This window comes from Thunnus maccoyii, chromosome 22 (genome assembly GCF_910596095.1).
Source record: "Thunnus maccoyii chromosome 22, fThuMac1.1, whole genome shotgun sequence".
NCBI lineage: Eukaryota > Metazoa > Chordata > Actinopteri > Scombriformes > Scombridae > Thunnus > Thunnus maccoyii.
This window is the reverse complement of record NC_056554.1, coordinates 240,047-265,826: the sequence shown is the minus strand read 5'-3', so window position 1 is coordinate 265,826 and position 25,780 is coordinate 240,047. Positions and strand designations below refer to the sequence as shown.

General features: G+C 39.2%; 1 protein-coding gene across 4 annotated transcripts in view; it reads right to left on the bottom strand.

Annotated features, from left to right (window-relative positions):
• Nucleotides 1–24,532, bottom strand: part of gal3st4 (galactose-3-O-sulfotransferase 4) — a 29,745-nt gene extending 5,213 nt beyond the window's left edge. The window contains exons 1-5 of one of the 4 annotated variants that reach the window (XM_042401423.1): nt 24,247–24,532; nt 18,941–19,057; nt 8,201–8,501; nt 4,162–5,274; nt 3,101–4,026 (exon numbers count right to left, since the gene is read on the bottom strand). In XM_042401423.1, coding sequence (XP_042257357.1) covers nt 4,168–5,274; nt 8,201–8,501; nt 18,941–19,057; nt 24,247–24,269 — 1,548 coding nt within the window. In that variant the 5' untranslated portion in view covers nt 24,270–24,532 and the 3' untranslated portion in view covers nt 3,101–4,026; nt 4,162–4,167. Of the gene's footprint in view, nt 1–3,100; nt 5,275–8,200; nt 8,502–18,940; nt 19,058–24,246 lie in introns of those variants that run through there. The other 3 variants (XR_006093541.1, XM_042401424.1, XM_042401422.1) reach the window with 3 other exon arrangements.
• Between the last annotated feature and the right edge of the window lie 1,248 nt (nt 24,533–25,780).

The window sequence follows — 25,780 nt, the reverse complement described above, 5'->3', positions numbered from 1 at the left end:
TTATTTATTTTTTTAACACGTACTGGCTATATGAAGGCAATCAGAATAACATCTGTTCCACTTCAGACACCTACTTGTAAAATATTTATATAGTCTATACATTATTAATTATATTATTATTATTATTATTATTTATTATATAAGACTTTGCAATGGCAAAGTATGATGGCTGTACCAAAAATGAGACCAGTGTTTAAACAGTACACACTGCAGGAAAGACTTGTGTTGTTGACTGACAGCTCGAAGTGAAAACCACAACTGACGGTTGAAGTACTCTGACTGCTCACACACCAACCAGTTTGTCTGCTCTCCATCCCACAGCATCAAGCAAGGTACCTGCCTGAGTTTTCTGTGTGTGCTCTGTTTTCCTCACACACCACTTGACAACCAGTAAATATAGGTACCTATAGCTTACATGGCATTCAGTGTGGGATGTGCTAATTTCTGTTACAGCTATCATTTAGATTTAGAATTGTCAAATATTTCCATGTTACAGAGCCTAAAGAGAACCACATCAGACGACATACTGACTTTGATCAGATTGAGATATAAATGAGGAGGTTTTACTTGATTTCAAATGTAGTGAGTCACTTTGCTTTGGGAACCATAAAATCTCTCCAGAGCCTCTTTAAAGCCCTCAGTGTAAACATGGAACTGCACCTGCTCCTAAAATGCTTCAAAAATGCAGTCAACCAGTGCGACTTTGTGACTCACATATGTGTTATATTTTTATATTTGTTTTTGCACAAAGACTGAGCTCTCAACAAAAGCTGTCTTGAAAAAGCAGCCAGACAGTGTCAGCATGCACACACATTGTTTGCACACAAATTACAGAACTGTGTTATTGGATTGTAGGTGCACATGACTATGGATAGAGATACGAAAGGGGAGAGATGTTGTTTTGTTATATATGTCGTAAACAAAGATGATTAGATTCCACTGGAAACATCACGCAGCAGGATGTTAATGACTAAATATCCTCAGCACCATGACAAGGAAGCGGCACCACTCAGGGCGCATAAACAGATCCCTATAATAGAACACATGACTCGCTCAGATAAACACATCTAACGCTGCATTCCAGAGATGGTGGAGATTCAGTTTCCTACTCCAAGCTGAAGAAAGCAGGGTGGAGGTGGAGAGCAGGAATCAAAGAAATTGTATTCAATTGGAGGAACATCAGGACTAACAGCACCACCAGTCTGAGACAGTGATGCCCAACATTTCAACCATGGTCTCATTTGTTACAGCACTTCTGACTATCTCTCGAAATGTAGTCACTGATCAATTTGTCAATTACTTGATTAGTTTATTGGCAAAAAATGTATCTGCAACAATTTTGATAACTGATTAAATCATTTTTCAAGTAATTCTAGCTTCTCAAATGTGATAAATTGCTGTTTTTCCTTGTCTTAACATTACAGTAAACTGAATATTCATGGCCTTTGGACTGTTAGACAAAACAAGAAATTGTGCATTTCACAGTTTTCTGATGTTTTATAGACCAAATAATTAATTGATTAATTGATTAGGAAGATAATCGTTACTTGCAGATCTGATTTAATTTCAGGTGAGCATGTCAAAGGTGTGCTTAGTTATCAGTTACAAGTACCCAGCTCTTTTGAAGCTTTTATGTGCCCAAAGCTGTGAAATTTAAGAATGACAGGTGGCATTTGCTTGTTTTAAGTTTAAATTATGTTAAAAATATGGGTTGTATTTTTGACATAATTAGTTCCATGTTTTGTATGTTTTATTGGTCTTAATTTTAGCGCATCACTTATGATCTGCTTTTATTTACAAGTTAATCAATTGTATTTATATTGTTTTTTTAAGCTCCTTGAACAACAATAACAGAAAAAAGTCATTTTCTGTGTTAGTACTGTATGTCATCTGCTGTGTCTGTCTAGTTTGCCCTGTGAGCATTAACAAAGTTATCTTAACTAGGCTCAAGTTCAAAGATACGCTTTGTGATTTTGTTTACTCACTCAGTGATCTGGGAGGAACTCTGGGGAGTTGAGGACAAAATTTCTTGAAGATGCAGCTGCTTTGAGATGTACTTTCAGCCCACATTGATGAACTGTATTTTTAATACCTGACATCATAACAAAGAAGTGGATCTCCATGGGAACAGCTCTGCATGTGGATACATTCCATCTACTTTATCAGATAGTGGAAGGAAGGAATGTCATTTACCAGTCTCCTAGAAAATATCAAGCAGCTGAGAACAGAAGTAGGCCTCAGATGGTTTTCCCCTCTTGTATTATTAAGAGATATTCAACAAGCTGTTCAGACTAGTGGGGGCTCAATACTGACTTTGAAGCTGAACTAAGTTTGTTTACAAGAGTACCTTTATCCTGCAAGTACCAGCCAATGCTGAGTTTACAGAACATATCAGCAATGGAACATTAATGCAGTATACATACTCTAACCCCAGTTTGTGCCACTCATGTGTTACCATAACCTGACGTGCCAAATGGTTTGTTACACAGAACCTTCTGAGAAGTCATCCTTGGAAACTGTTCAGAAAAGGGCAGGCACTTTAAAAAAAAAAAAAAAAAAAAAAACTTGGCAGGTGATTGGATGAACTATCACTGGCTATCACTGTTCATCACACTAACTTCTCACTGTCATCACTCCTAAACCACACCCATAGCTGCCAGTAGTTTCACATAGGACAGTGATTGGTCCGAACTGTCTGAACTGTTGGTTCAGCCACAAGCACACTTGAACCACCTGACGAGATGGATTCTCACGTGATCTCATGAATCCAGCTGCCTCGCAAGGTTAAGTGTTACCATGGCATTAGTCACATAGCTGAGTGTGTGCTGTTCTGAAAAATGCCCGACAATCTTTGAAAAACCCAGAAGGTGCTTAAACACTTGCGATCATCTCAAAGACTCCTCTGACCTTATGAAAGAAAAAATGTTCTTTATGATAAAAAATCATGGAGAAGGAGGAGGCATCTGCACTGTGACTCACTCTCCCTCGCTGCCTTCGCTGCCTCCGTCTCTACTCTCTCTCTTTTCACCTCTCTTCTTATCGGGCCCCACCACCAGGGAAAAACTATATATATATATATATATATATATATACACAAATATTTGATTACTGATTTTGCTGTTCAAATATCATGGCAACGAACAAAGCTTCAAAACATTCGGTACAGCCCTAGAAATAGCACACCTCTTTGCTCATTTTATACAGTATATACAAGATAAACTCTGTCTTGGAACTCCCTGCCCTAAGATATCAGTGTGTCTTGTGTGTCTGTCTTATGTTTGTCTGCTGTTTGTCTCACTAACACCGCCCCTTAGTGTATAGTGTATAGTGTAAAGCAATTAAAGTATATTATGTATAAAGTATTATTAATGCATTATTTTGTATTAAATATGAAGTGACTCAAAGGAACAACAATTTCTAAAAAAAAAAGGATGACTGAATAAATACTTTTTAAAACTTTTGTACATGTTGTACTAATTGAGCTGGAACATGTGACATTTCTGGCTATCAACTCTGTTTTGATTAAGAAAAAACATTTTTAAATCTTTTTTTGTTGTGCAGCAGACAAAATATTTATTTATCCAGAGTCTGAGGATTATGGTAATACCTTTAAAACATGGGTTCTCTTTTTAAAGGCCTGTGTTTTCAAAGATTAGCTTAAAGAAAATCAGATGCTTGATTGTGTGACTTGGACTGCATGAGAGACACAAACTGTGACTATAAGTATCTTTAATTTGAGAAGTTTCAAGCATGTGCACCAATGTCAACATGAAAAGTGGAACTCTTATAGTACTCGTGAACCAGGAATAAAACAGGCTTGTGTGCCCACCGTCACACATCACTGTGTAATAAACTGCAGCAGTAGCACCTGCCAACACTTCAGGAGTGTTTTACCATACCAAAAACAAAGTGGTCCTCTCACTTTATGACACAAAACCTACCATCATCTTTCAGCTTGTTACTGCAGCCATGAAAGCATCCCAGGCGCTCAGAGGTCAAAGGGCAAGTCCACGAGAATTACACTAACTAAAAGCAGAGACAGTTTTTAAGAAAACAAGCAAATGACCAAAAAGTGGAAGTGCAAAGGAGGAGCTTTTTGTTTTCTCGGCTCAGTTTTCAGTTTCATTAGTCAAAGGTACCATATTTAGGGACAAGACTCACCTCAAACTATCTCAACCTTCCTTTTTCTTGCACTCGTATCAAAGTCTGGTTGTTCCTCATTAAATGGCTTCCATCCCAGTCTCTCTCCCCCTTCTCCACCGTCCTCCCCCCTCCCTCTACCCCCACCTGCCTCTCTCCTCCTGTCCTGGACGAGTCTTGTCTCAGAAAAGAGCCACCGGCTGCTATCATGAGTCCCTGGCTCTGTTGGCCTGGCTGGGCTTGGATCGGCTGAGCCCGTGGGAACTGTTTAACATCCAGTACATCTTTGTACTGGATCTCAGGTCTGATCATCCTCAGACAGGCCATCCTGGTGGTGTTGTCCAGCCCTGGCTGGAGCTCATAGCCAAGGATCTTCACTAATCCGCTCTGGAATGGCCGGATGGTTTTGTCTCGGATCCGGTGGGCCTCCACAGGCTTCCCGCCATCCCTCAGACAAACCCGGGCCAGATCGTCCCGTCGCATCCTGAGAAGAGCCACTTCCTGCTCCATCTGGGTGTGACCGAACCTGTCAATTTCCTCCCAGAAGGTCCGGTTAAAGGCTTTGTATAAATACCAGTCTAAGGCATTCCACTGCCGCAGCTTCTCCCGCTGTTCCTCCGTTAGTGACAGATTGGGCGGTGTCTTGGCTTGTGAGCGTCCACCTCTAACGTTGACACCAGCCACTGCTGCCGCTTTGCCCATCCAGCTCCCACTCATCCCTCCTATGCTGCTGGGCTTCTGCTGCCGAGCGTTGAGACTAAATGAGACAACAGCATCCAGCGGCCAGCAGAGGGCGTGTCTCAGCAGGATCATGGACTGGTCAAAGTACTCTGATATCAGAATCAGCTTAAAAGCCTGGTGGATCATGGCCTCACCACGCTGAGCCAGAGCCACTGAGAAGTTAGCATTGTGGTCCATGCCAAAGTCAAACCACAGCAGGTTGCGTGCATAGTGGTTGTTGCGGAGACGAGGATCATAGTATTTCCTGGGGTCATCAGCAAAATCGCCCAAGCCTTTGGCTTTCCGAAAGGCAGGTGCCACTTCTTTGTAATAGGCAAAGGAGGACTCAGCCAGAGCAACCGGGTCTCTGATGATGGAGAAGTAGAACGTGTCTGCAGGCATCACCTTCTCCACCTAACAGACAGAAGAAGACAAACTCTTTTGCAAACAGTAGTAATATACAATTCCTGAAATGAGACATTTTCATTCACATATCTGTGAAATAATAAGAAAATAAATGTGTAAATATAAAGAGAAATAAATAAATGAATGAATTAATTGGTAAATATAAAGAGAAATAACAAAATATAAAAGAATAATTATAAGCATTTTCACATATTTTCACATTTATGTGCCTACTTATTATTTGTTTATGTATTTACTTTTATATAGCTTTGTTTACTTTTATCCCTTTATTTTTCTTAATTCTTTTCCCTGTTGTTTTTGCTTTTCCTTTTCCATTGTTCTTTCTTTCTCTTATTGTTTTTGCTTTTCCCTATTGCTTTTGACATGCCTTGTGCTAGGATTGCCAAGGTGTCCATGCTTGCTTAGTCCCAGGTCCATCAGTTAAGTAGCTGCTACGACACAAGCATTGACCACTGGGATCAGCAATTCTGGGATGTGGGATCAGCAAACACACCTTGAGCAGCATGTTTCTGTGAATCTCTTGTGTGTGGGTGTGCAATTTGAATCCTGTAGTAATTTTGAATGGAAATTACGGTACAGACAGACAATAACAGAATGTAAATACATTGAATCACAGTATAATGAAAATCTAAAGGATTTTTGGACCTTTAATGATGTGCTCAAGAGCAATAAGTGTAAAAACTGCAAATGCTGCTCTACATTAAAACCCATCATTTAACCACCTTATCGACCAGATATTTCATGATAAATGGACTAAGTATTTTATCAGCATTACAGTGGCCCCACAAGTCCCAGGTTGACTAGGTCAGTTAGTTATAGTAATTTGATAAACTGCAAATTAATTCAGGAATTTACACCACTAACGTACAATACCTGTTGAGGAGGTGAGTTTGTCAGTTCACATATCATCACTTTTTGGCGTGCTGAGACAGCAGGTGTGCCATCAAAGTAATACAATATTATTACTTTCCTAACCTTTATCCAAAGACATTTAATATTGCTTCATTAGAAGACTTATGATCCCCTCTCTCACACTTGCTCAATTCAGAATGTATTGACGGTAGAAAAGAACAATTATTATTATAGGGAAATTTAGTAATTATAGTTGGTAAATTCATCGTATTTGGCTACCCCTTTTCTGGAGCATGAAGGAAAGGAAGACTTAACCCTATAATTTTATGTATCTATGTATTTGTGGAAGTACATAAATACACAGTGTGTGGAATGAAGCTATGAATAGAAAACATAACATGTATTATGTTATTCAAAATCCCCTTTCCCCTTTCATGCAAAAATTAATCTAAAAACCGGTGAATATTAAGTTTTTACAACAATTTAATTCTTGATAAACATAAAAGTCACTCACTGTCAGCAATTAAACAATGGACTATATCATGATGACATCCTAGGGATGTCAGGCACTCATCGTTGTCATCTTGTCCTCCATTATTTTTTGTTATTAAAACAACATTCTTGCTATGTTATGCTGCTGAAACTGAAATGTGAGGCTGCCAAACCACTGTCAGGTTGCAAAACAATCTCCAAGCAATTAAAAGCTGCTCAGTGCATGATCCGACTAGTCTTCATTATTTATCAGATTCCTCATTTTGTATTACAGTGAAGTGGTAGAGTGGGACTATGACTGGCCCACCAACATCCACCCCTATCACAAGAATCATGTAGTAAACAGAGATTAATGAACTATAATGATTTATGGAACAAATAATGGAATATTTGGGCCTTTGCATGAATGTTTTCTCATTTTTCTCCTATATTTCTTCTTGCACAATGCGATGGGAGGAAAACAGGAAAATCCTGCGTGGGATTCAACAAACTCTCCTAACTGCTTGGACTTGTCATAAAATCACTTGTGTCAGCCTGATGAATGCCACCTTTTCATGAGGAGGTGCGTGTTCGTGGGATGTGATCACAAAAAGCATAATCCACCCCCCTAAAATTGCCATATAAGGCTCTGTGATCCACTCCGTTTGTGGGCAAGTTTCAATCACAAAAAAGCTCTCAAAAGGTAAAAACACTGCACAGCTTCGAGTCCTGCTTTTAGAAATCAGAAGACAAACACAGAACAAATTTAGGAGAGACAGTAGAAGACCTAAAACAAATAGAAAATGTGAATCCAGCTAACATCATCAGAGCAGCTCTTCGCTGTGACAGAAAAATAAAGAGGGAATGATTTGACGTCAAGTTAGATGCTAAAAAACATCTTTCTAAAGCAAAGCGCTCTGTGATGGGAGGCAGTCATGTGACAGTCACAGAGATAGAAAGGAGAGAATAATATAGACTACAGGCAAAATCATAAAATCTAAAAAGCCTTTTAAATAAATTGCCAGCCATGGTGATGAAAATATGGTGAACAGAATATAAATTTTGTTTGTATAAAGTTTGTTTTAATTATATATTTATTTTTTTGTTAATTTCAGTATTATATGTAAACTCCAAATTAATTCAGATTAGGGCATTATAATTGTAATTCAAATGAGCGTTTAAATTTGACAAGGATGTGAAGAAAGCGGTGTTTCTTTTGACATGATTAAACATGTAAAAATTTACGCAAGAGGAAATAATCTCATGTTGCAAGTCACAGCTTGCATGTTGCAGTTTTAATGAAACCGGCCCCAGTTCCTCTCTGGCTGTTGTCTGCAGGATTACTGCTGCTAAATATACAGTTATTTGAAGCATTTGGATACTTCTACTTTATGTGAGAAAGATGACAGCCCCACAGAACCAGCACACTCTCCCTCATGCTCTCTCTCTCTCTGGCGTTTTCTTTTTTCCCCATTGAGCCCTTGGCACAATTTGTGTAGCTGCAGTGTATCCACATGACTACAGAATATCCCATCATCATTGTGTCAAGCTTATATCCCCCCTACCCCCTCTTCTCTTCTGATTAACTCACCTCTGGCTTATTAAATCTCATGTGATTGCCCATGATGTGGAACTCCATGGCTCTGGGACCTCGGTAACCTTTGACCCTGTGAGCGTTGAAGGGCAGCGGGTAGCCCAGCTGGTAGCCCAGTGGTAGGGCAAAGTAGAGGTTGCGCTCCTCTCCAAAGCGGTACAGCATGTTGAGCACAGTGCTGCTGGCTGTCTTGTGGGTCTTGAGGAACATGATGTGGGTGTGGGGCTGACAGGAGCCCAGAGAAGGCCCCTGAGCATCAGGGGACGAGAAGATGGAGCGAGCAGCTGGCTGGACACTGCTGGGGGACAGATGGAAGGAAAATTTTACCTTTGTGTTCAAACCTCAATTTATATAAACCCCATTTATACAAATGCGTGTCATCTAGCAAATTACAAATTACGATCAAATTGTTTATCAAGCTTTTCATAATAATGGTAGTATACCAAAATTGCTGCATTGTAATAAACCAATCCTAAAATCACCTATAATTTCATGGTAATTTATGATAAATAATGTTATGATGATATATAAAAACATTTTACTAAAGTTTCAAACTACTACTTAAAATGTCAATCATTAAGCTTTAAACTCAATAAATGTTTTACTTCCATCCTGTCTTTTACTGCATTGTCTTTGACTGATGATCATAATTTGGCTGATCAGTTCTAGCCTTGTTTTTAGGAGAATTATCTTTAAATAAAAACTTTTTTTTTCTTCACCAAAAGACACAAGAAGACTTCTTTTCAGCCCTGAGTAGTGTCTGCAGGCCTCCTCACAGGCACCCCCAACAACTTCCACCATGGGCCTGAGAGGCTAAAGCCAGAGCAAAACAAAGTCTGCAAATCACTCACTGGGAGCTGGAGTCAATCCCAGCTCACACTGGGTGAGGGGCAGGTATGCAATGGACATGTCATCGGTCTACCACAGTCTCCAGTTAACCTAACTGCTTGCCTTTGGGCTGTGGGAGGGCACCCAAGCACCTGGAGGAGACCCACGCAGACACAGGGAGAAGATATAAACTTCATACAGAAAGGCTCCAGATGACCAGCAGGTTTGACCCCCATAACTTCTTTCTGCGTGTATTTAGGGGACAGTGCTAACCACAAGAAAGCGGTCAAGTTTTGTCGACTGATGAATGGTAAATGGACTGTACTTGTATAGCACCCATTCACACACACATTCATACGCTGAATTGGTACAGGGGCTACCATGCAAGGTCCCAACCTGCCCAACAGAGGAAACTAACCATTCACACACATTCACACACTGATGGCACAGCCATCAGGAGCAATTTGGGGTTCAGTATCTTGCCCAAGGACACTTCAACATGCGGAGTGGAGGAGCCGGGAATTGAACTGCCAATTTTCCGATTAGTGGACAACCCCCTACTAGCCCACAAACTATATTTGGAAGTTCAACTTCCTTCAAATTCCTTCACGTTCTGCTGTGGCTGCAGATGGATATACTTGGGGATGACGGCTTGCGGGACACGCCACCTCAATCGTACCACGGCCTGATGGAGGTTTGGAGCTGTCACAGCTGTCAATCATGATGTCACACCCCTTTTTATATATTGTCAAATAACTTATTAAAAACGAACTTATCAGAAAAATTACTATTTGAACAAACATCAGCGTGATAAGGATGACCTTAAATGACAGAAAGCATCTTTGGGAAAAATATATTTATTTGACGTGTACTTTGATTGTTTTAGTTTCACACATCACATCTGCTAACATAGAGGGGGCCAGATTTATGACCATACCGCAGCCAGCCACCAGGGGCGATGGATATGTTTTTGCTTCACTTTTAGAGCTGTGATGATGTCCATATATACAGTACATACAGTCAATGGTGCTAACATGATAGTAATATGGTGAATAAGTATAAGGACTCTTTCTGTATTTGTTTTCTGCTCAATTTCCCTGTGAAGGACATGAAACTCAACACATCCTGCAGATGTTTCTCATTAAAAGTCTCATTAAGGGCCTCAAAATCGTGTCAGCATAAAAAATACAGTTTTCTTTTAGGTCGGTGTGCATGCAACAGAAGCCTGTTTTTATGCTCTGGCTGTGAACAACACCACATGAATGCTCTCAACAGGCAGAGAGACTGCAACCTGAACCTCCCTTAGGGCCCTTGGACCCAGATGTTTATAGGATACAGTGAATGAGTTAGATGGTAAGCTTTGTAGAGGCCCTGGATGTGGGTGTACTGGTATCTTTGAGAGAATAGCTTTGACTTGAAAACAGTAACACCATTTTTGTTAAACTTATTCCTTAGACATGAGTCTACTTCAGGTTAATAACTGACTTTAGTATTTTCACGATGTTTAGGTTGAAAAACTCAGAAAGAGGGTATGGTTAGAATGGGTAACAGTGTTTTAGTGTTATTGGTTGATACCTTACTTTGGGAGCAAAGTAATGGTTAAATTAAAAATATTGAATTACAAAACCCAAACTTCTTAAATGTGTCGGTGCTCTATGTTATCTTAACATCTTAAAATCATCAAAATGGTTGTACAAAATCTTTGCTTAAACAAAGTAGTATCTTGAATTAGCAAAATCCTGATTAAATCAGGGGCTGTTCGAGAATAAGTCAACAAGATCATGAATCTCACCAAACATGTGATGCCCTTTTTCGATACTTGAGAGTTTTAATACTATGGACACGTTTGGTTTGGATACCCAGCTGTGACTGTGTGCATTCAGCGGTGGAAAGTAACTAAGTACATTTACTCAAGTACTGCACTTAAGTACAATTTTGAGATACTTGTACATTACTTGAGTTTTTCCATTTGATGCTGCTTTATACTTCCAGTCCACTACATTTCAGAGGGAAATATTGTACTTTCTACTCCTCTACATTTATTTCACAGCTTTAGTTACTTTCCAGATGAAGATTTGATACAATGGATAATATAACAAGCTTTCAAAAGACAACGCATTGTTAAAGATGAAACCAGTGGTTTCCAACCTTTTTGGCTTTTGATGTCTTACAAAAAACAGTGTGTAGTCAGGGTCACATTTCAGATGTCTATGAGTTGTTAACAGCTCCACCAAATAGTTATTTTTACCTCTAAACTAAAGATTAGAGAAAAACTGAAAACAGATTTGTGTACCAGAACTTTGTTTTTTCTTCTTTCCTGTCCCATTAATCATCTCACAACCCCTCAGATTTATCTGATGACCCTTTGGAGGGGCCCAACCCCTAGGTTGGGAACCACCGGACTAAACTAGCTAATAGTATATAAAAGTAGTTCAAACTAGTTTTATCTTCAGCAGCTAAAACAGTAACATGCTGCTTACACACCTATACTTTTTAATGTTTTAATAATTTTAATAGATTAATCTTTTTAATAGATTAATAATCTAATGTGATATATAATAATACATCAGTCAGAGGGACCAAACCACTACTTTTACTTCAATACTGCTAATACTTTTACTTAAATAGGATTTTTCATGCAGTATTTTTACTTGTAATGCAGTATTTTTACATTGCTGTATTAGTACTTTTACCTAAGTAAAGGATCTGAGTACTTCTCCACTGCTGTGTTTGTATTAGTGGCACTAGAGCACACTAGAAGCAGGAGCAGAGAAATATTGTCATCTTCCTAAAATAATGGCCATTTTTTTCAACTCATTTTTTCAGGTTTCTCAGAAAACACAAAAAAATCATCATGGTGTGCATGCACCCCTAGGAGTGCACAAGCTGCCTATAGACACTGCATAACAGACATACTATAATATTGGTCAAATGATGTTATGATTACTAATATTATGTTCAAGTGAAATTTTCATTAAATAAAAACACAAAAGTAATTTTTTAGTTATACACATCATTTCTAGCTGTTAGATTAATATACCGTATTCAAAACTGTAGATTAAATATTGTTTAAAAGGCAGAAAAGAGTCAACAGAAAGCCTATCACTTGTAACAGCCACAGATTCTGGAGCCTTTCCACTCTTTGCTAAATGCTAGCGTCATGAACTTAGCTATTTTGCTGACTAAAATGCTGACTAAAAAGACTGAATAAAAAGACTAAATAACTACGCCATTTGACGATTTAGTCACACTCTTGACAGAGGCTATTATACGATAGGGGTAGAACCACATGATCTGTTCAACTGAGGATTTGGGCGATTTTACCAGAGGTGGCCAGCATCATGAGGAGACGATTTTGTCAAAAAATGACTTGGGCCATTATTTTAGGAAGGTGACGATATGTGAATCAGTAATGAGAGGATGTGTCTCTGAAGACAAAGCAGCCTGATATACTGAACTGAACTTTTCCCTCACAGCTCTGTAGAACACAGAAAAACTTGTTCATCTGAAGGCCCTGGGACTGGAGAGACTTAGCACTGCAACAACACTATAAAACTCTTGCTACACCACTGATCATGTTAGCCATTAAAAGGGAATACTAACAATTTTCAACAGAGGATTGGTAATAGTTAGTGGACTAAAGTGCCACTAGAAGCTATAACACTGAGCAGTCATGTCATCAGACAACTCAAGACAGTTGTGTGTAATTACTGAGTTGGTTGTGAGGGTTAAAGATACAGTGTATTTACAATATATTACTATATCCATTCAATTTGACTTGAACAACCCTGGAATGATGGACTTTGGCTGACAAGAGGCATCGACATTTGGTTTTCAGGCACTTCTTTATTATTAAGCACCAAGTTAGATAAACTAGAAAAAAAAAACGTTCCCCTGTCATAATTATGACTTGGATGTTGATAGGAACAATACACATTTGAAATTACATTAACTGCGATATAGACATTCACAGTGACCTCCGGGTAGTGCAGGAATGTCTAAATTTGGCAGCAAAATAAGAAAATGTTTTCTTAGCCAAGATTTTGTGTATTTGCAAAGGTTTTGAGTCCATAAACACAGTTAACATTTCATGTTTGCTTTATGTGCTGAATATTAAACCAATGTGCCACTTGTGCTCTATGATGAGACTGACTGCTGTCAGCACTTATGTGGGCATTACTATACATCTTACTACACTTCCTGTGATGCCTTTGTAGTGACTACATGTGGAAGGTATGAATTTTGCTTTTGCTTATGCTACAGTAAACTGAGAAAATAGAATTGTCACATCTCATAAAGTGCACAATATAGGCACTGTCCCTTTGATCTTAAATTAAACTGTATGCTGAGAAAAACTGAAGTGCAGACGAAGAGATTTAGGAGCAAACTATGAGTAAATCTGTTAAGAAGCATCTGCTTCATTCACAGTGAGGACATGGTTTGCTCCATAGCAGACAACAATAATCTGCACACTATGCAGGGCTATACAAGCAACTTGTCATTTCACCTCCAAACAGAATATGTCTGCAGGTCTGAGATGGTAGAGACTACTGCAATTAATCAATTTGTGGCTCAACTGAAAATTAATTAATATAAACATTTTTTTTGATCATCAATTGATCATTTGAAGATTCCCCCCAGACATGTTTTAAGGCATAAGAATGCACTGCTTTGAATAACTGATGTGATTTTTCCACAAAAGTTCATTTACAGTACCAGTCAAAAGTTTGGACACACGTTCTCATTCAAGGGAATGGGAAAGTGTATCCAAACTTTTGACTGGTACTGTACCGAGTTAGCAATGATTAGAATTACAGCTACTCCTTCTGCCTCATTAAAAATCCTGAATCTATGAATATATAGAAATATTTTTCATTTCAAAAGTTTAACTGTTGGACACAAGATGTCTCCTATTTCACTGTAAAGTCCATTCAGTGTATGTGCACTGGAGGCTTGAGGTTTCTACATCACACTTCTGTTAGTAGAATACTGGACCATGACTGGCTCCAAACTAGTTGTGATGTCATAAATCATGCTTGTAGGTACACATGTTAAACTGAGATATTAGATGAGCACAGAGGAAACTTTCCCTCTTCAGCAGATGAATATGAAAACAAACTCTGCCGTCATAGAGAGGGGGGAAACATGATATAGTTTAAATACAGGGATAACAGTGCATATTAACAGACAGTTTGAAAATATTCATATTTTCACATGAAAAGTGACAGAAAAAAGAGAGCTAGAGAGACGACTTCCAACCCCGACAACTTTCTCACATCTGCACAGCTGGCCAATCACAGTGTGGAGTGGGTATGAATGCTGAAAGTTACAGAAATGGCCCTGTACAGCTCCTGTATACCGACTCCTTAAGTCATACATTTCACCTCTTCCACAATTCCCCAAACCATCTACAATCAATCTGTGACATCTTGGCCTCCCTTCTATCACAATCACCAGCCTTCAAGTCAGCAGGATTCTCAAAAGAAAAAAGACAAGGAAGGCAGCCTGCCAAGACCGTGTCACTGGTAACACTCAGGCACTGTACTGATCAGCTGTCCCCAACCCTGGCTGATGTCTTCAATCAGTCCCTGACCCAGTGCATTATGCCTGCCTGCATTAAGACCACCACAATCATCCCAGTCCTCAAAAAACAGTCTGTCTCCAGCCTAAATGAGTAGAGACTATTAGGATTAACCTCCAGAATCATAAAGTGCTTTGAAAGACTCATCCTGTAGCAGGTCAATCCATAACCGACCCCTTTCAGGACCCCATGCAATTCACCTATAGAGCCAACAGGTCAGTAGAAGACACGATCAGTCTGGCCATGCACCATGTTCTACAGCACCTGGACAACCCCCACATCTATGCCCGGATCCTGGTTGTGGATTTCAGCTCTGCTTTTAATACTGTCATCACTGATGTCAAGCCAAGTCAATTTTATTTATATAGCACCAAATCACAACAGAAGTTATCTCAGGGCACTTTTCACATAGAGCAGGTCTAGACTGTAGTCTTTATTTTACAGAGACCCATTATTCCCTCATGAGCAAGCACTTGGCAACAGCGGCAAGGAAAAATCTCCCCTTTAACGGGAAGAAACCTCAATCAGAACCAGGCTCTGATGGGCGTCATCTGCATTGACCGGTTGTGTTGAGAGAGAAAGAGGGATGGGGAGAGGGGAGAGAAAGACAGAGAATCAGAGCAACAAAAATAATAAAAACAACAATAACAATAATAGACATATGACTAATAATAATTAAAATAGCAGGCATGGGCGTCAAGCAGGACCACTGCAGCATGGGGTCTGCAACCATGACCCACAGAAGCTTGTGATCCATAACCAGGCGGTCCATGACCATGAACCATAGAAACCTGTGAAATGAGAAAGCACAAAAACTCTGAGGAGGAAGCAAAGTTAGTAACATGAACTAATGGTACATGAATGCGTACAGATGGAGAGGGGGAGGAGGAGAGAGGAGCTCAGTGCATCATGGGAAGTCCCCCAGCAGTCTAGGCCTATGAAGCATAACTAGGGGCTGGTCCAAGGCAAGCCTTGGCCAGCCCTAACTATAAGCTTTATCAAAAAGCAAAGTTTTAAACCTACTCTTAAACTTAGAGAGGGTGTCTGCCTCCCAGACCGAAACTTGAAGATGGTTCCACAGGAGAGAAGCCTGATAGTTGAAGGCTCTGCCTCCCATTCTACTTTTGGAGACTGTAGGAACCACAAGTAAGCCTGCATTTTGGGAGCGCAGTGTTCTAGTGGGGTAATAGGGTGCTATGAGCTCTTTAAGATATGATGGTGCCTGACCTTTAAGGGCTTTGTAGATGAGGATTTTAAATTCTATTCTGGATTCACAGGGAGCCAGTGCAGTGAAGCTAAAGTGGGAAATATGATCTTTTACTAGTTTTTGTCAGTACACATGCAGCTGCATTCTGGACCAGCTGGAGAGTCTTTAGAGACTTGTTAGGGCAGCCTGATAATAAGGAATTGCAATAATCAAGCCTAGAAGTAACAGATTTGTGGTCTAGTTTTTCTGTATTTTTTGAGACTGGATGTGCCAGATTTTTGCAATATTGCCTTGGTGAAAAAAGGCAGTCCTAGAGATTTGTTTTATGTGGGAGTTGAAGGACATATCCTGATCAAAGATAAGTCCCAAATTCCTTACAGTGGTGCTGGAGGCCAGGGTAATGCCATCCAGAGTAGCTATATCATTAGATAATGTGTTTCTAAGGTGTTTAGGGCCAAGCACAGTAACTTCAATTTTGTCTGAGTTTAGTAGCAGAAAATTGCAGGTCATCCAGGTCTGTAAAGAATGCTTGGAGTTTAGTTACCTGATTGGTTTCATCTGGCTTCATTGATAAATATAATTGGGTATCATCTACATAACAATGAAAATTCATGGAGTGCTCCAAAATAATATTACCTAAAGGAAGCATATATAAGGTGAATAGCATTGGTCCAAGCACAGGCCCTTGTTGAACTCCATGTCTAACTTTTGTGTGCATGGAGGATTCATCATCAACGTGTACAAACTGAAATCGATCTGATAAATAGGACTCTAACCAGCTTAATGCAGTTCCTTTAATGCCAATTCATTGTCCAAGTCTCAGTAATACGATGTGATGGTCAGTGGTCTTAAATGCAGCACTAAGATCTTACAAGACAAGTATAGAGAGAAGGCATTTGTCCAATGCAATTAGGAGGTCACTTGTAACTTTCACCAGTGCTGTCTCTGTGCTATGATGCGCTCTAAATCGTGACTGAAAATCCTCAATCCTCTTGAAAATACCTGCAACGCCATGATAATCTGAGATTAGATCTATTATTAATACGGGTTTAGATGACAGATCTAATGTTTAAGAGTCCACATTTAATTCTCCTATCTTGTTGTACTATTGCAGTGGTGGTGTGTTGTTATCAGATTTTTATGAATAACTCCTCTTCTGTTTACTTTATATTTAATTTATTTTTAAGTGGTCAGGTGGCAGACACAGTTTCTGTTTGTTTTTGGGTGGGTAACTGTGTGTAGGACTGCAGCTCTGCCTTATGATCTCAGCTCTGGGTTGTCATGGTTTTGGTCTACTAATAAACTCTACTAACTCTACTAATAAACTCAACCAGGAAGTCCACCAATTGTCTATGAAGCCCACGTCGTTTGGTGGATACCATCTTGACAACCAGCGGTTGAATGATGACATGCAGCCGACATGAGTCCGACATGTCCTCCTCAACAAACTCAGGCACCTGAACATTACAACATTTACAACTCCCAGGTCAGAAAGAGAGTGGGTAAGATCATGTCTGATCCCTCTTACCCCTGCCAGTCCCTCTTCCGAAAATTCCCCTCTGAAAATCAGAGAGCCCCCAGAACCAGGACCACCTGCCACCTCCACAGTTTCTTTCCCCAGGTAATAGCCATCTTTAACAAGGACAATAAACGACTGCAAACAGCAACTCCACCTAAACTCCATATCTCATTCAAATTCATGTTGTGTATACTGTATATACTCTTTGTCTGTCCTACACTGTGTATATACATTTTATTTTTTAACTGTTAACTTTACATACAGTATATATTGTGTTAATATACATACATAGTTTATTTACACTCAAATTTATATGTATTTATTTTTCTACATTGGTATTTATACGTCTATTTGTATTCTGCTTTTGTTGCACACAGTTTTTATCATGTTAATATGCATGCACATCATCCACCCCAACTACACAGAATCATTGTAAATGACTGTCACTCTCTTACACTTTTATGTTTGTGTTTATGTTTATTGTTTAATGTTCCTGTTTATTGCTTTTTCTGTTGACATCTGGACCACACTGAATTCCATGCTACTTGGCAAATAAATTTGATTCTGATTCTTTCTGTCTTTACTTAGATAAAATAAATGCCATACATGTAAATCTAGCAGTTGTGTAAAAAGAAACACCACAGTGTAGACACTGAACTGTTGATACAGTTGAATAGTTGTTGAATAGTGAGCAGCTACCACCACTGTGTGTGCACAACTCTGCTGCCACAACTACCAGCTACACTTCATCCATCTACTCCAGGTTATAGCTTAAATTAGATATAGTGTTAAGAATAACACACAGTTAACAGCATATTAACTAATATCATTAACATAATCTGACTTTGATGTTGCTCAAGGCCTGTTTTTAACATTGATATATTTGTATCTTTTGAGGAGTGATTAAGGGTATGACTGGTACATTTAGTTTCTGTGTTGTTCTCCTCAGTTCCTCAGTGTGGTTGCTGTGGTCACCACAGTTACATGATGAGCAGACAGCTGCAAGCTGAAAAACTCAACTCAGGTTAATAGTTGTGCACATACAAAAGAGCACCAGTTGTCTCTGTCTACTTCCTTGTTATGACCAAGTTTTGGTGCAGTGCTTGCTGTATAATACTACAACGAGAACGAGTTGTCAGTCTGGCAGTAAATGTACAGTACAGACTACAGTGTCAGTTAATAAATGCAGCAGTGCCTTTAACATTCTAGCATATTTTAAAAATATCTTATAAAATATATACTATATAATTACACATTGTTGCATTGAAATATATAAAGTTAATTAAGATTTTCCCAAAAACACAAATCAGATGGAGCTTTTTAGTTGTTCACAGGGTACTTTAACAAGCTCCAGCAATCAGAAGCAGTATGTAGGCCCACGTTGCCTGAGAGGCAAAACTCAGGATAAATTGTCAGTTTGTTTCAAGCCAACTGCTTGAGTTTCTTGACCCATCAGATTTTGTTTTGGTGATGTTTTGTGTTCTCTCCTATTAACTTGGTGAGTATAATGTTATTACAGATAGAAAGGATGGACAAAACTATGAAAATAACACCTATTTTGACAGACTTTAATAATTCAATCAACAACATGAAATCAGATACCTCTTGTTGAAGATGACTCCGAGCAGCTGGCCTGCAAAAACAATGGCCACAAAGAGCAGCAGTGCTTTCCACATCCAAACTGGACCCAACCGACCACACACCAGCCATCGCAACATCCTGGGAGGAGAGGTGGAGGTGGGGGAGGCAGGCAGATGGAGAGAGCATGAAAGAGGAAGGACAGAAGGTGAGAGAGAGGGTGGGACAGACAGAGTGAGACAAGAATAGAAGAAGGGAGTAGAATAAGAAGCAGAGTGGAATGAGGGGTGGATGGACAAAAGGCATGCATGAGGGACCATGCAAATGATGTCATGTAAAAAAGAGATGTAGAGATGGACAAAGAGTGGAATGGGGGGGGGGGGGGGGGGGTAGAGAGAGGGAGAGGTTGGAATGAGTCATAAAACAAACATGACTAAGGCATCATCATCATCATCATCATCATCATCATCATCGCAGGGAGGAAAGCAGCCTGAAAACAGGACCTGCTGTATATATACTGTCATTTCTTCTATACATGAACAGGGAATACGCAAGAAATCAAAAAAGGATGAAGACTCAGAGGTCTGTTTTCTAACATGTTACTTGAAGTCTGGTGATGTAATAAAACAGCATCACCTCCCTTTTAATATAGCAGCCAAACCACACAAGATATTTTTAAAACAGCTAGGAGCTCATTTCGGGAGTTTAGAGGCACCCTCAGGTGTACGGGTGAACAGCAATTGAACATGATCACTGATGATCTCTCTATATAGATGAATCGTGACAAAATTTTGAAGTTTTTGACAGCTCTCATGTCAAAATAAACGAGTTACATTTAAAAAAATCTGTCCCACTGTGAAATCCTCATTAACTGAAAACATATTTTTGATTCGAAGAGATAAACATGCCCTGTCATACTGAATAATAGTTATTCCTTTAATACCACAAGATCACTCCGGATATGAACTACTATGATGTGTTGCAATATAGTGGCAACAGGTCCAATCAGAACAGAGTATGTAAACATTTCCACTAGCTTCAGGCTCAAGAAAGACAAAAAACAGCCTGTATGTAAACAGGGGATAGGTCACTGCAATGCTGTCAGTCCACTTTACAGTAATGTTGAATTTACAGGATTTATGGGGTATTTAATTCACTGGAATAACCCAAATCAGACATTCCAGTCTGGTTATTGTATTGGATCATGATTTATATCACTATTGCAAAAAATGCACTCTGACAGACAGATATTCAAATTGCCCACCTCTATAGCACCATATTAAGATGCTGAGACAATTAGCGAAACATTGATCCTGTCCATGCTGTGTAGTTGAGCATCATAACAATATCACAAACTGTATCTTCTACCCAGTGGTGGAAAGTTACTAAGTACATGTACTCAAGTACTGTACTTAAGTACAATTTTGTGGTACTTGTACTTGAATATTTCCATTTTATACTTCCACTCCACTACATTTCAGAGGGAAATGTTGTACTTTGTACTCCACTACATTTGTTGGACAGCTTTAGTTACTTTTCAGATGAAAGTTTTTCATGAAATAGCATAATAATAAGATTATAAATCAAACTGCATTGTTAAAGATTAAAGCAGTGGTTCCCTAACTTTTTGGCTTATGACCTCTTACAAAAAAATCAGTGTGTATTTGTGTCATGTTTCAGATGTCTATAGGTTGTTTGCAGTTCCACCAAAGAGACATTTCCCCTCTAAACAACTCACGTGACAGACGGCTGTGAACACATTTGTACATTTGCATACCACAATGTAAATTTACAGTACCAATAAATGCAGTGAGTGTGAGCACTCTGCTTGGTCACGCTGCTGGATTGTTACACATTCATAACTTTAAACAGTTACACACAACCTTGTCTCATTCATTCACCTTCTAAAGTACATTTATGATGTTTTGAAGCTTTCTAGTCAGTAAATTTGCTTCAACTTAAGTCAATTTTATTTATATAGCGCCAAATCACATCAGAAGTTATCTCAAGGCACATAGGGCTCTTCACATAGGGCAGGTCTAGACTGTACTCTTTAAAATGCTTCAGACGTACTGGTAAGAAATTAAGCTCCAATCAGATTATCTGTATGAAAGGAGCCTAAAACTGTCAAAGGCTTTGTACAGCAAAAGTAACAAAAACCAGATTATCCATTCAGTTTTTTTCATATGGGAAGCATGCTAGATATTTAATTCGAGAACCTTTTCACAAGAAATGCACAACATTTGACTGAGTAATATGATCTGCAGGTTCTTCCAGCCTCTCAGATGTGATAAATGCCTGTTTGTTGCCGCTGGGATGTGAATGCTTTTTATGTTGTTCAGACAAAACATCTGAGGTCTGTTAACTTGTGCTGATAATTTGCATTTTTTTCATATTTTACACCGAATAATTAAGTGAAAAATAATACAATAATAAAAATAGGGATGGGAAGATTCACCGATTCATGTCAGTGGACCAGCATAAACGTTCATGATGCGATTGCCCCGATTAAAAAAGTGTGCACCGGATACAATTCAGGATGAACTTGTGGTACATCATTTCTAACATCTTTGAAAAGGCCTGTTTGCATTGCAATAGGGGTGAATCCAAGTGGGTCGCTGCTGGTCTGAAAAGTGAAGCCAATGTGGAAGTGCCTTAAACCTGCATTCTTTCTAATGGCCAGCAGGAGGCAACTCCACTGGTTGCAAAAAGAAGTCTGTTTGTATAGAGGTCTATGAGAAAATGACCCTACTTCTCACTTGATTTATTACCCCAAGAAACACTTTCCTAATGAGTTTATGGTGAGCATGATGTTCTTTTTGTAAATGATGGTCCCATTTAGAGTAAAACAGACAATAAAGCAAGGTATGCTCTACGGCGTGTTACCTTGTGATTAACAAGTCGCTACCATGGCAACAATGTTAATTACGAAACGTTACCATGGCGTAACCCCAGATTCACAGAGTATAGGCATAACTGTTGCTATTTCACAGAGTGTTTTCAGTTCATGAAAGTTAATTGTAACATTTTGGTCGCCTAAAAAAGTCTTGTTCAGAGTTTGGTTGTGATAAAAGACCCTCTAAGGAGTCTGCTGTTCAATTTTTCCGGTAAGTACATTTTGTTTTAATGGTTTTATGCCTATTTTTCGCTGGCGAAAATCAGCATTTACATTAGCATTATCACAGTTAACCATAGACTGTAAATGCACAGTGCTAACCAAGCTAGCAGCTAGCACTAGGGTCAGCTCCACCCCCTCGTCCAAATATGGTCACTTCTGGCTCCAAAAATCAAAGATGGCCATGGTCAAATGCAAGATGGTGACAGTTTAGCGATGGTCACAACGTCTATATTTTTTCATGGTCTATGGGTGAATCGTATTGTATTGCAGTGGTAGCTGCTTCATATCAGGGCTGTTACGATATTAGATTTTCACTGGACAATTATCGTGGCCAAAAGAATTCTGATAACAATATTAATGCAATATCTATAGAAAATTTTTAGAAAGTCAAATTTATGTTTAACTTTGTTTGCTGTGTGTTTTGTCTCTTTTCTGGCAAATGAATTACACTCAAAATACGAGTGTAGGGAGATGGAGACTCTGTAACAATTACTGTACAAAAGCAAACAAAAAGAACAATACACTTAATGGATAGTGAGAAGGCAACCAGATGAACTGATAAAAAAAAGTGTGGGTGGGGCACTGGGGGGGGACAAAGCAAGAACGGAAATAAATGGAAATGATTTAGGAGGTGCTGGATTATTTACATGATATTATCATGTAATAATGTGTATTATTGTGTATTATTAACATGATATCAATATTTCATTTTTTAAATATCATGGTTATCGTCAAGACTGGTATATCGCGATATGTATCTATTAATGTATTGGATCACTGGCAATGTATCGTGATGCATATCGCAGTGATGGAGATGCACGTCCCTAATCCACAAGCAACAAAAAAAAAAAACAACTAATCTCTGTTTTCAGCCTCTACAATGTGAATATTTGCTGCATTTCTGTGTTTTAGATCATGTTTGGGTTTTGGACTGGTGGTCAGACAACACTGTCAATCTGAAGACATGTCCCTGGGCTCGAGAGAAACTGTGATGGGCTGTTTCTTTCTGCAGATTCTTACATTTTATAGCAGTGTTTCCCCTATAATAGTACAGACCTGGCAGAGAACCCCCGCCAGGCCAAAACATATATTTTTAAATGTCAAAAATAACGCCAAATATCCATTCATTCGCAAATCAATAGCGTTTGGGAGCAGCTTGAGCAGAAACTTAAGTTAACGTCTGTGTCGTTGCCTGGGAAACTGAAGGTAGCGTAACTCCTTTTAAGGAATAGGGCAGAGCGTAAGCGAGTGAGTGGTTGAGCGAGAGAGCGAGTGACAGAAAAATAACGGTGAATGCGAGCAGAGCAGAGGAAAAGGTTAGCAGTAAGTTGTCAGTCTGGCGTTAAATGTACAGTACAGACTACAGTATGTCAGTTAATAAATGCTGCAGCTTGTCAAGACCATGAAAAGTCACGTCTGTTGTTTCCCCAACTGCTGGAAAAGTGAAGTGTACATATATATATATATATATATATATATATATATATATATATATATATATATATATATATATATATATATATATATATAGTATATATACAGTAAAGTGTGGAGATGGTGTGGCGATGTGTCATCAGGGTCCATACAGAACCAAACAGTATGAAGGACACACAGGCTCCCTCTGAAAACATTCTCTGAGGTCTCTCCCTCTTATCATTACTATCAGTATTATATGAATCATATGTTCTAAACATATGGACAGCAGAGTTCAAATTGTTACATAACAGTTCCAAAAGCAGATGTGTAGTATGAATATACAATAGGAGCGGTAATACACAGAGAAGACAGCAGTGGCCACCACCCACAGTCTACCAATACAGACACAAAGATACATAATACAGCTCTCACTTACACACACACATACATACACACACACACACACACACACACACAGAGAGAGAGAGAGAGAGAGACAGAGAGAGAGAGAGAGAGAGAGAGAGAGAGAGAGAGAGAGAGAGAGAGAGAGAGAGAGAGAGAGAGAGAGTTAAAGACGAGAATCGTCCTCGCAGATGGATTGAATAAATGTGAGAGAAAGGCCTTTGCGGCTGAACGAGCCCTCCACCCACACCTTCTGTTTCCCTACAGGATCACCACTCAGCGCCACCGTTCATTCCCACAATCACTGCATCCCAATCTGTGCAAACACTCTTTGGATCTCCATCTCCTCCCTTTTCTCCCTCTCTGACAGCTCGTGCTAGCTAGCTAACGTTACCTGGCTCTCCGTCGGAAAAGCATAGCTGTGTCCCCGGGCCGGTATCGGTGACGGCGTTATTGAGCAGCTGCAGAGAGCTCGGAGCATCTCGGAGGCTTCAGCTGCAGCCTATCTGCCGCCGGTACAGATCAGGCCATAGACCCGGACCCTAACCCGGAGCCCGGATCAGCCTGTGCGCTGCGGAGAGCTACTTTATTCTTTCAGGGAATTCTCTGTCTGTGCAGCGAAAGCTCCAACGCTTATTCTGCTGACGGCCAAGACAGACGGGCTGTGCAGACACACTTCTGACAAGGAGAGAGTGTGTATGTACAACACTTCCGGACACTTGCAAAATAAAAGCGTTTTGACGGACATGCAGGAGAAAAACAGAGTAGGCCCCCTCAAGGCAACAACTGCATCTGACCCCCCTCCAACAAGTTCTCTGATCCTTTACTGTAGTAAAATACTCCATTACAACTAAAAGTCCTGCATTTAAAATCCTACTAGAGTAAAAGTACATAAGTATTATGAGCTTGATGTAATTAAAGTATTGCAGTAAAAGTAGTGGTTTGGTCCCTCTGACTGATATATCATTATATATGACATCATTAGATTATTAATACTGAAGCATCAGTGTCTAAGTGGCATGTTACTGTTTTAGCTGCTGGAGGTAAAGCTAGTTTGAATTATTTCATATACAGGTAGCTAGTTTAGTACAATGGTTCCCAACCTAGGTGTCAGGCCCCTCCCAAAAGGTCACCAGATAAAGCTGAGAGGTCTTGAGATGATTAATTAACATAACTAATTAACATCTGAAATGTGAGCCTGACTACACACTGCTTTTTGTAAGACGTCAAATGCCAAAAAGATGGAAACCACTGGTTTCATCTTTAACAATGCGTTGTCTTTTAAAAGCTTGTTATATTATCCATTGTGTCAAATCTTCATCTGGAAAGTAACTAAAGCTGTGAAATAAATGTAGTGGAGTAGAAAGTACAATATTTCCCTCTGAAATGTAGTGGACTGGAAGTATAAAGCAGCATCAAATGGAAAAACTCAAGTAATGTACAAGTATCTCAAAATTGTACTTAAGTGCAGTACTTGAGTAAATGTACTTAGTTACTTCCCACCACTGCCAACCTCTACATAGCATCACATCAAAATGGTGAGAGAATTAGTCAAATCATGTCCATGCTGTGTAATTGAGCATTATAACAAAATCACAAACTGTCAACAATATGTTGTAATCTAAAAGCTTGTAATATTGTCTATTGTGTCACATCTTTATCTGAAAAGTAACTAAAGCTGTCAAATAAATATAGTGGAGTAGAAAGTACAATATTTCCCTCTGAAATATATTTGTTAGGATCCCCATTAGCTGTGCCCTAAAGCACAGCTAGTCTTCCTGGGAGTGGAGTGGAAGTATAAAGTAGTATCAAATGGAAATACTCAAGTAAGATACCAGTACTTCAAAATTGTTCTTAAGTACAGTACTTGAGTAAATGTACTTAATTACTTCCCACCACTGCCAACCTCTACATAGCATCACATCAAA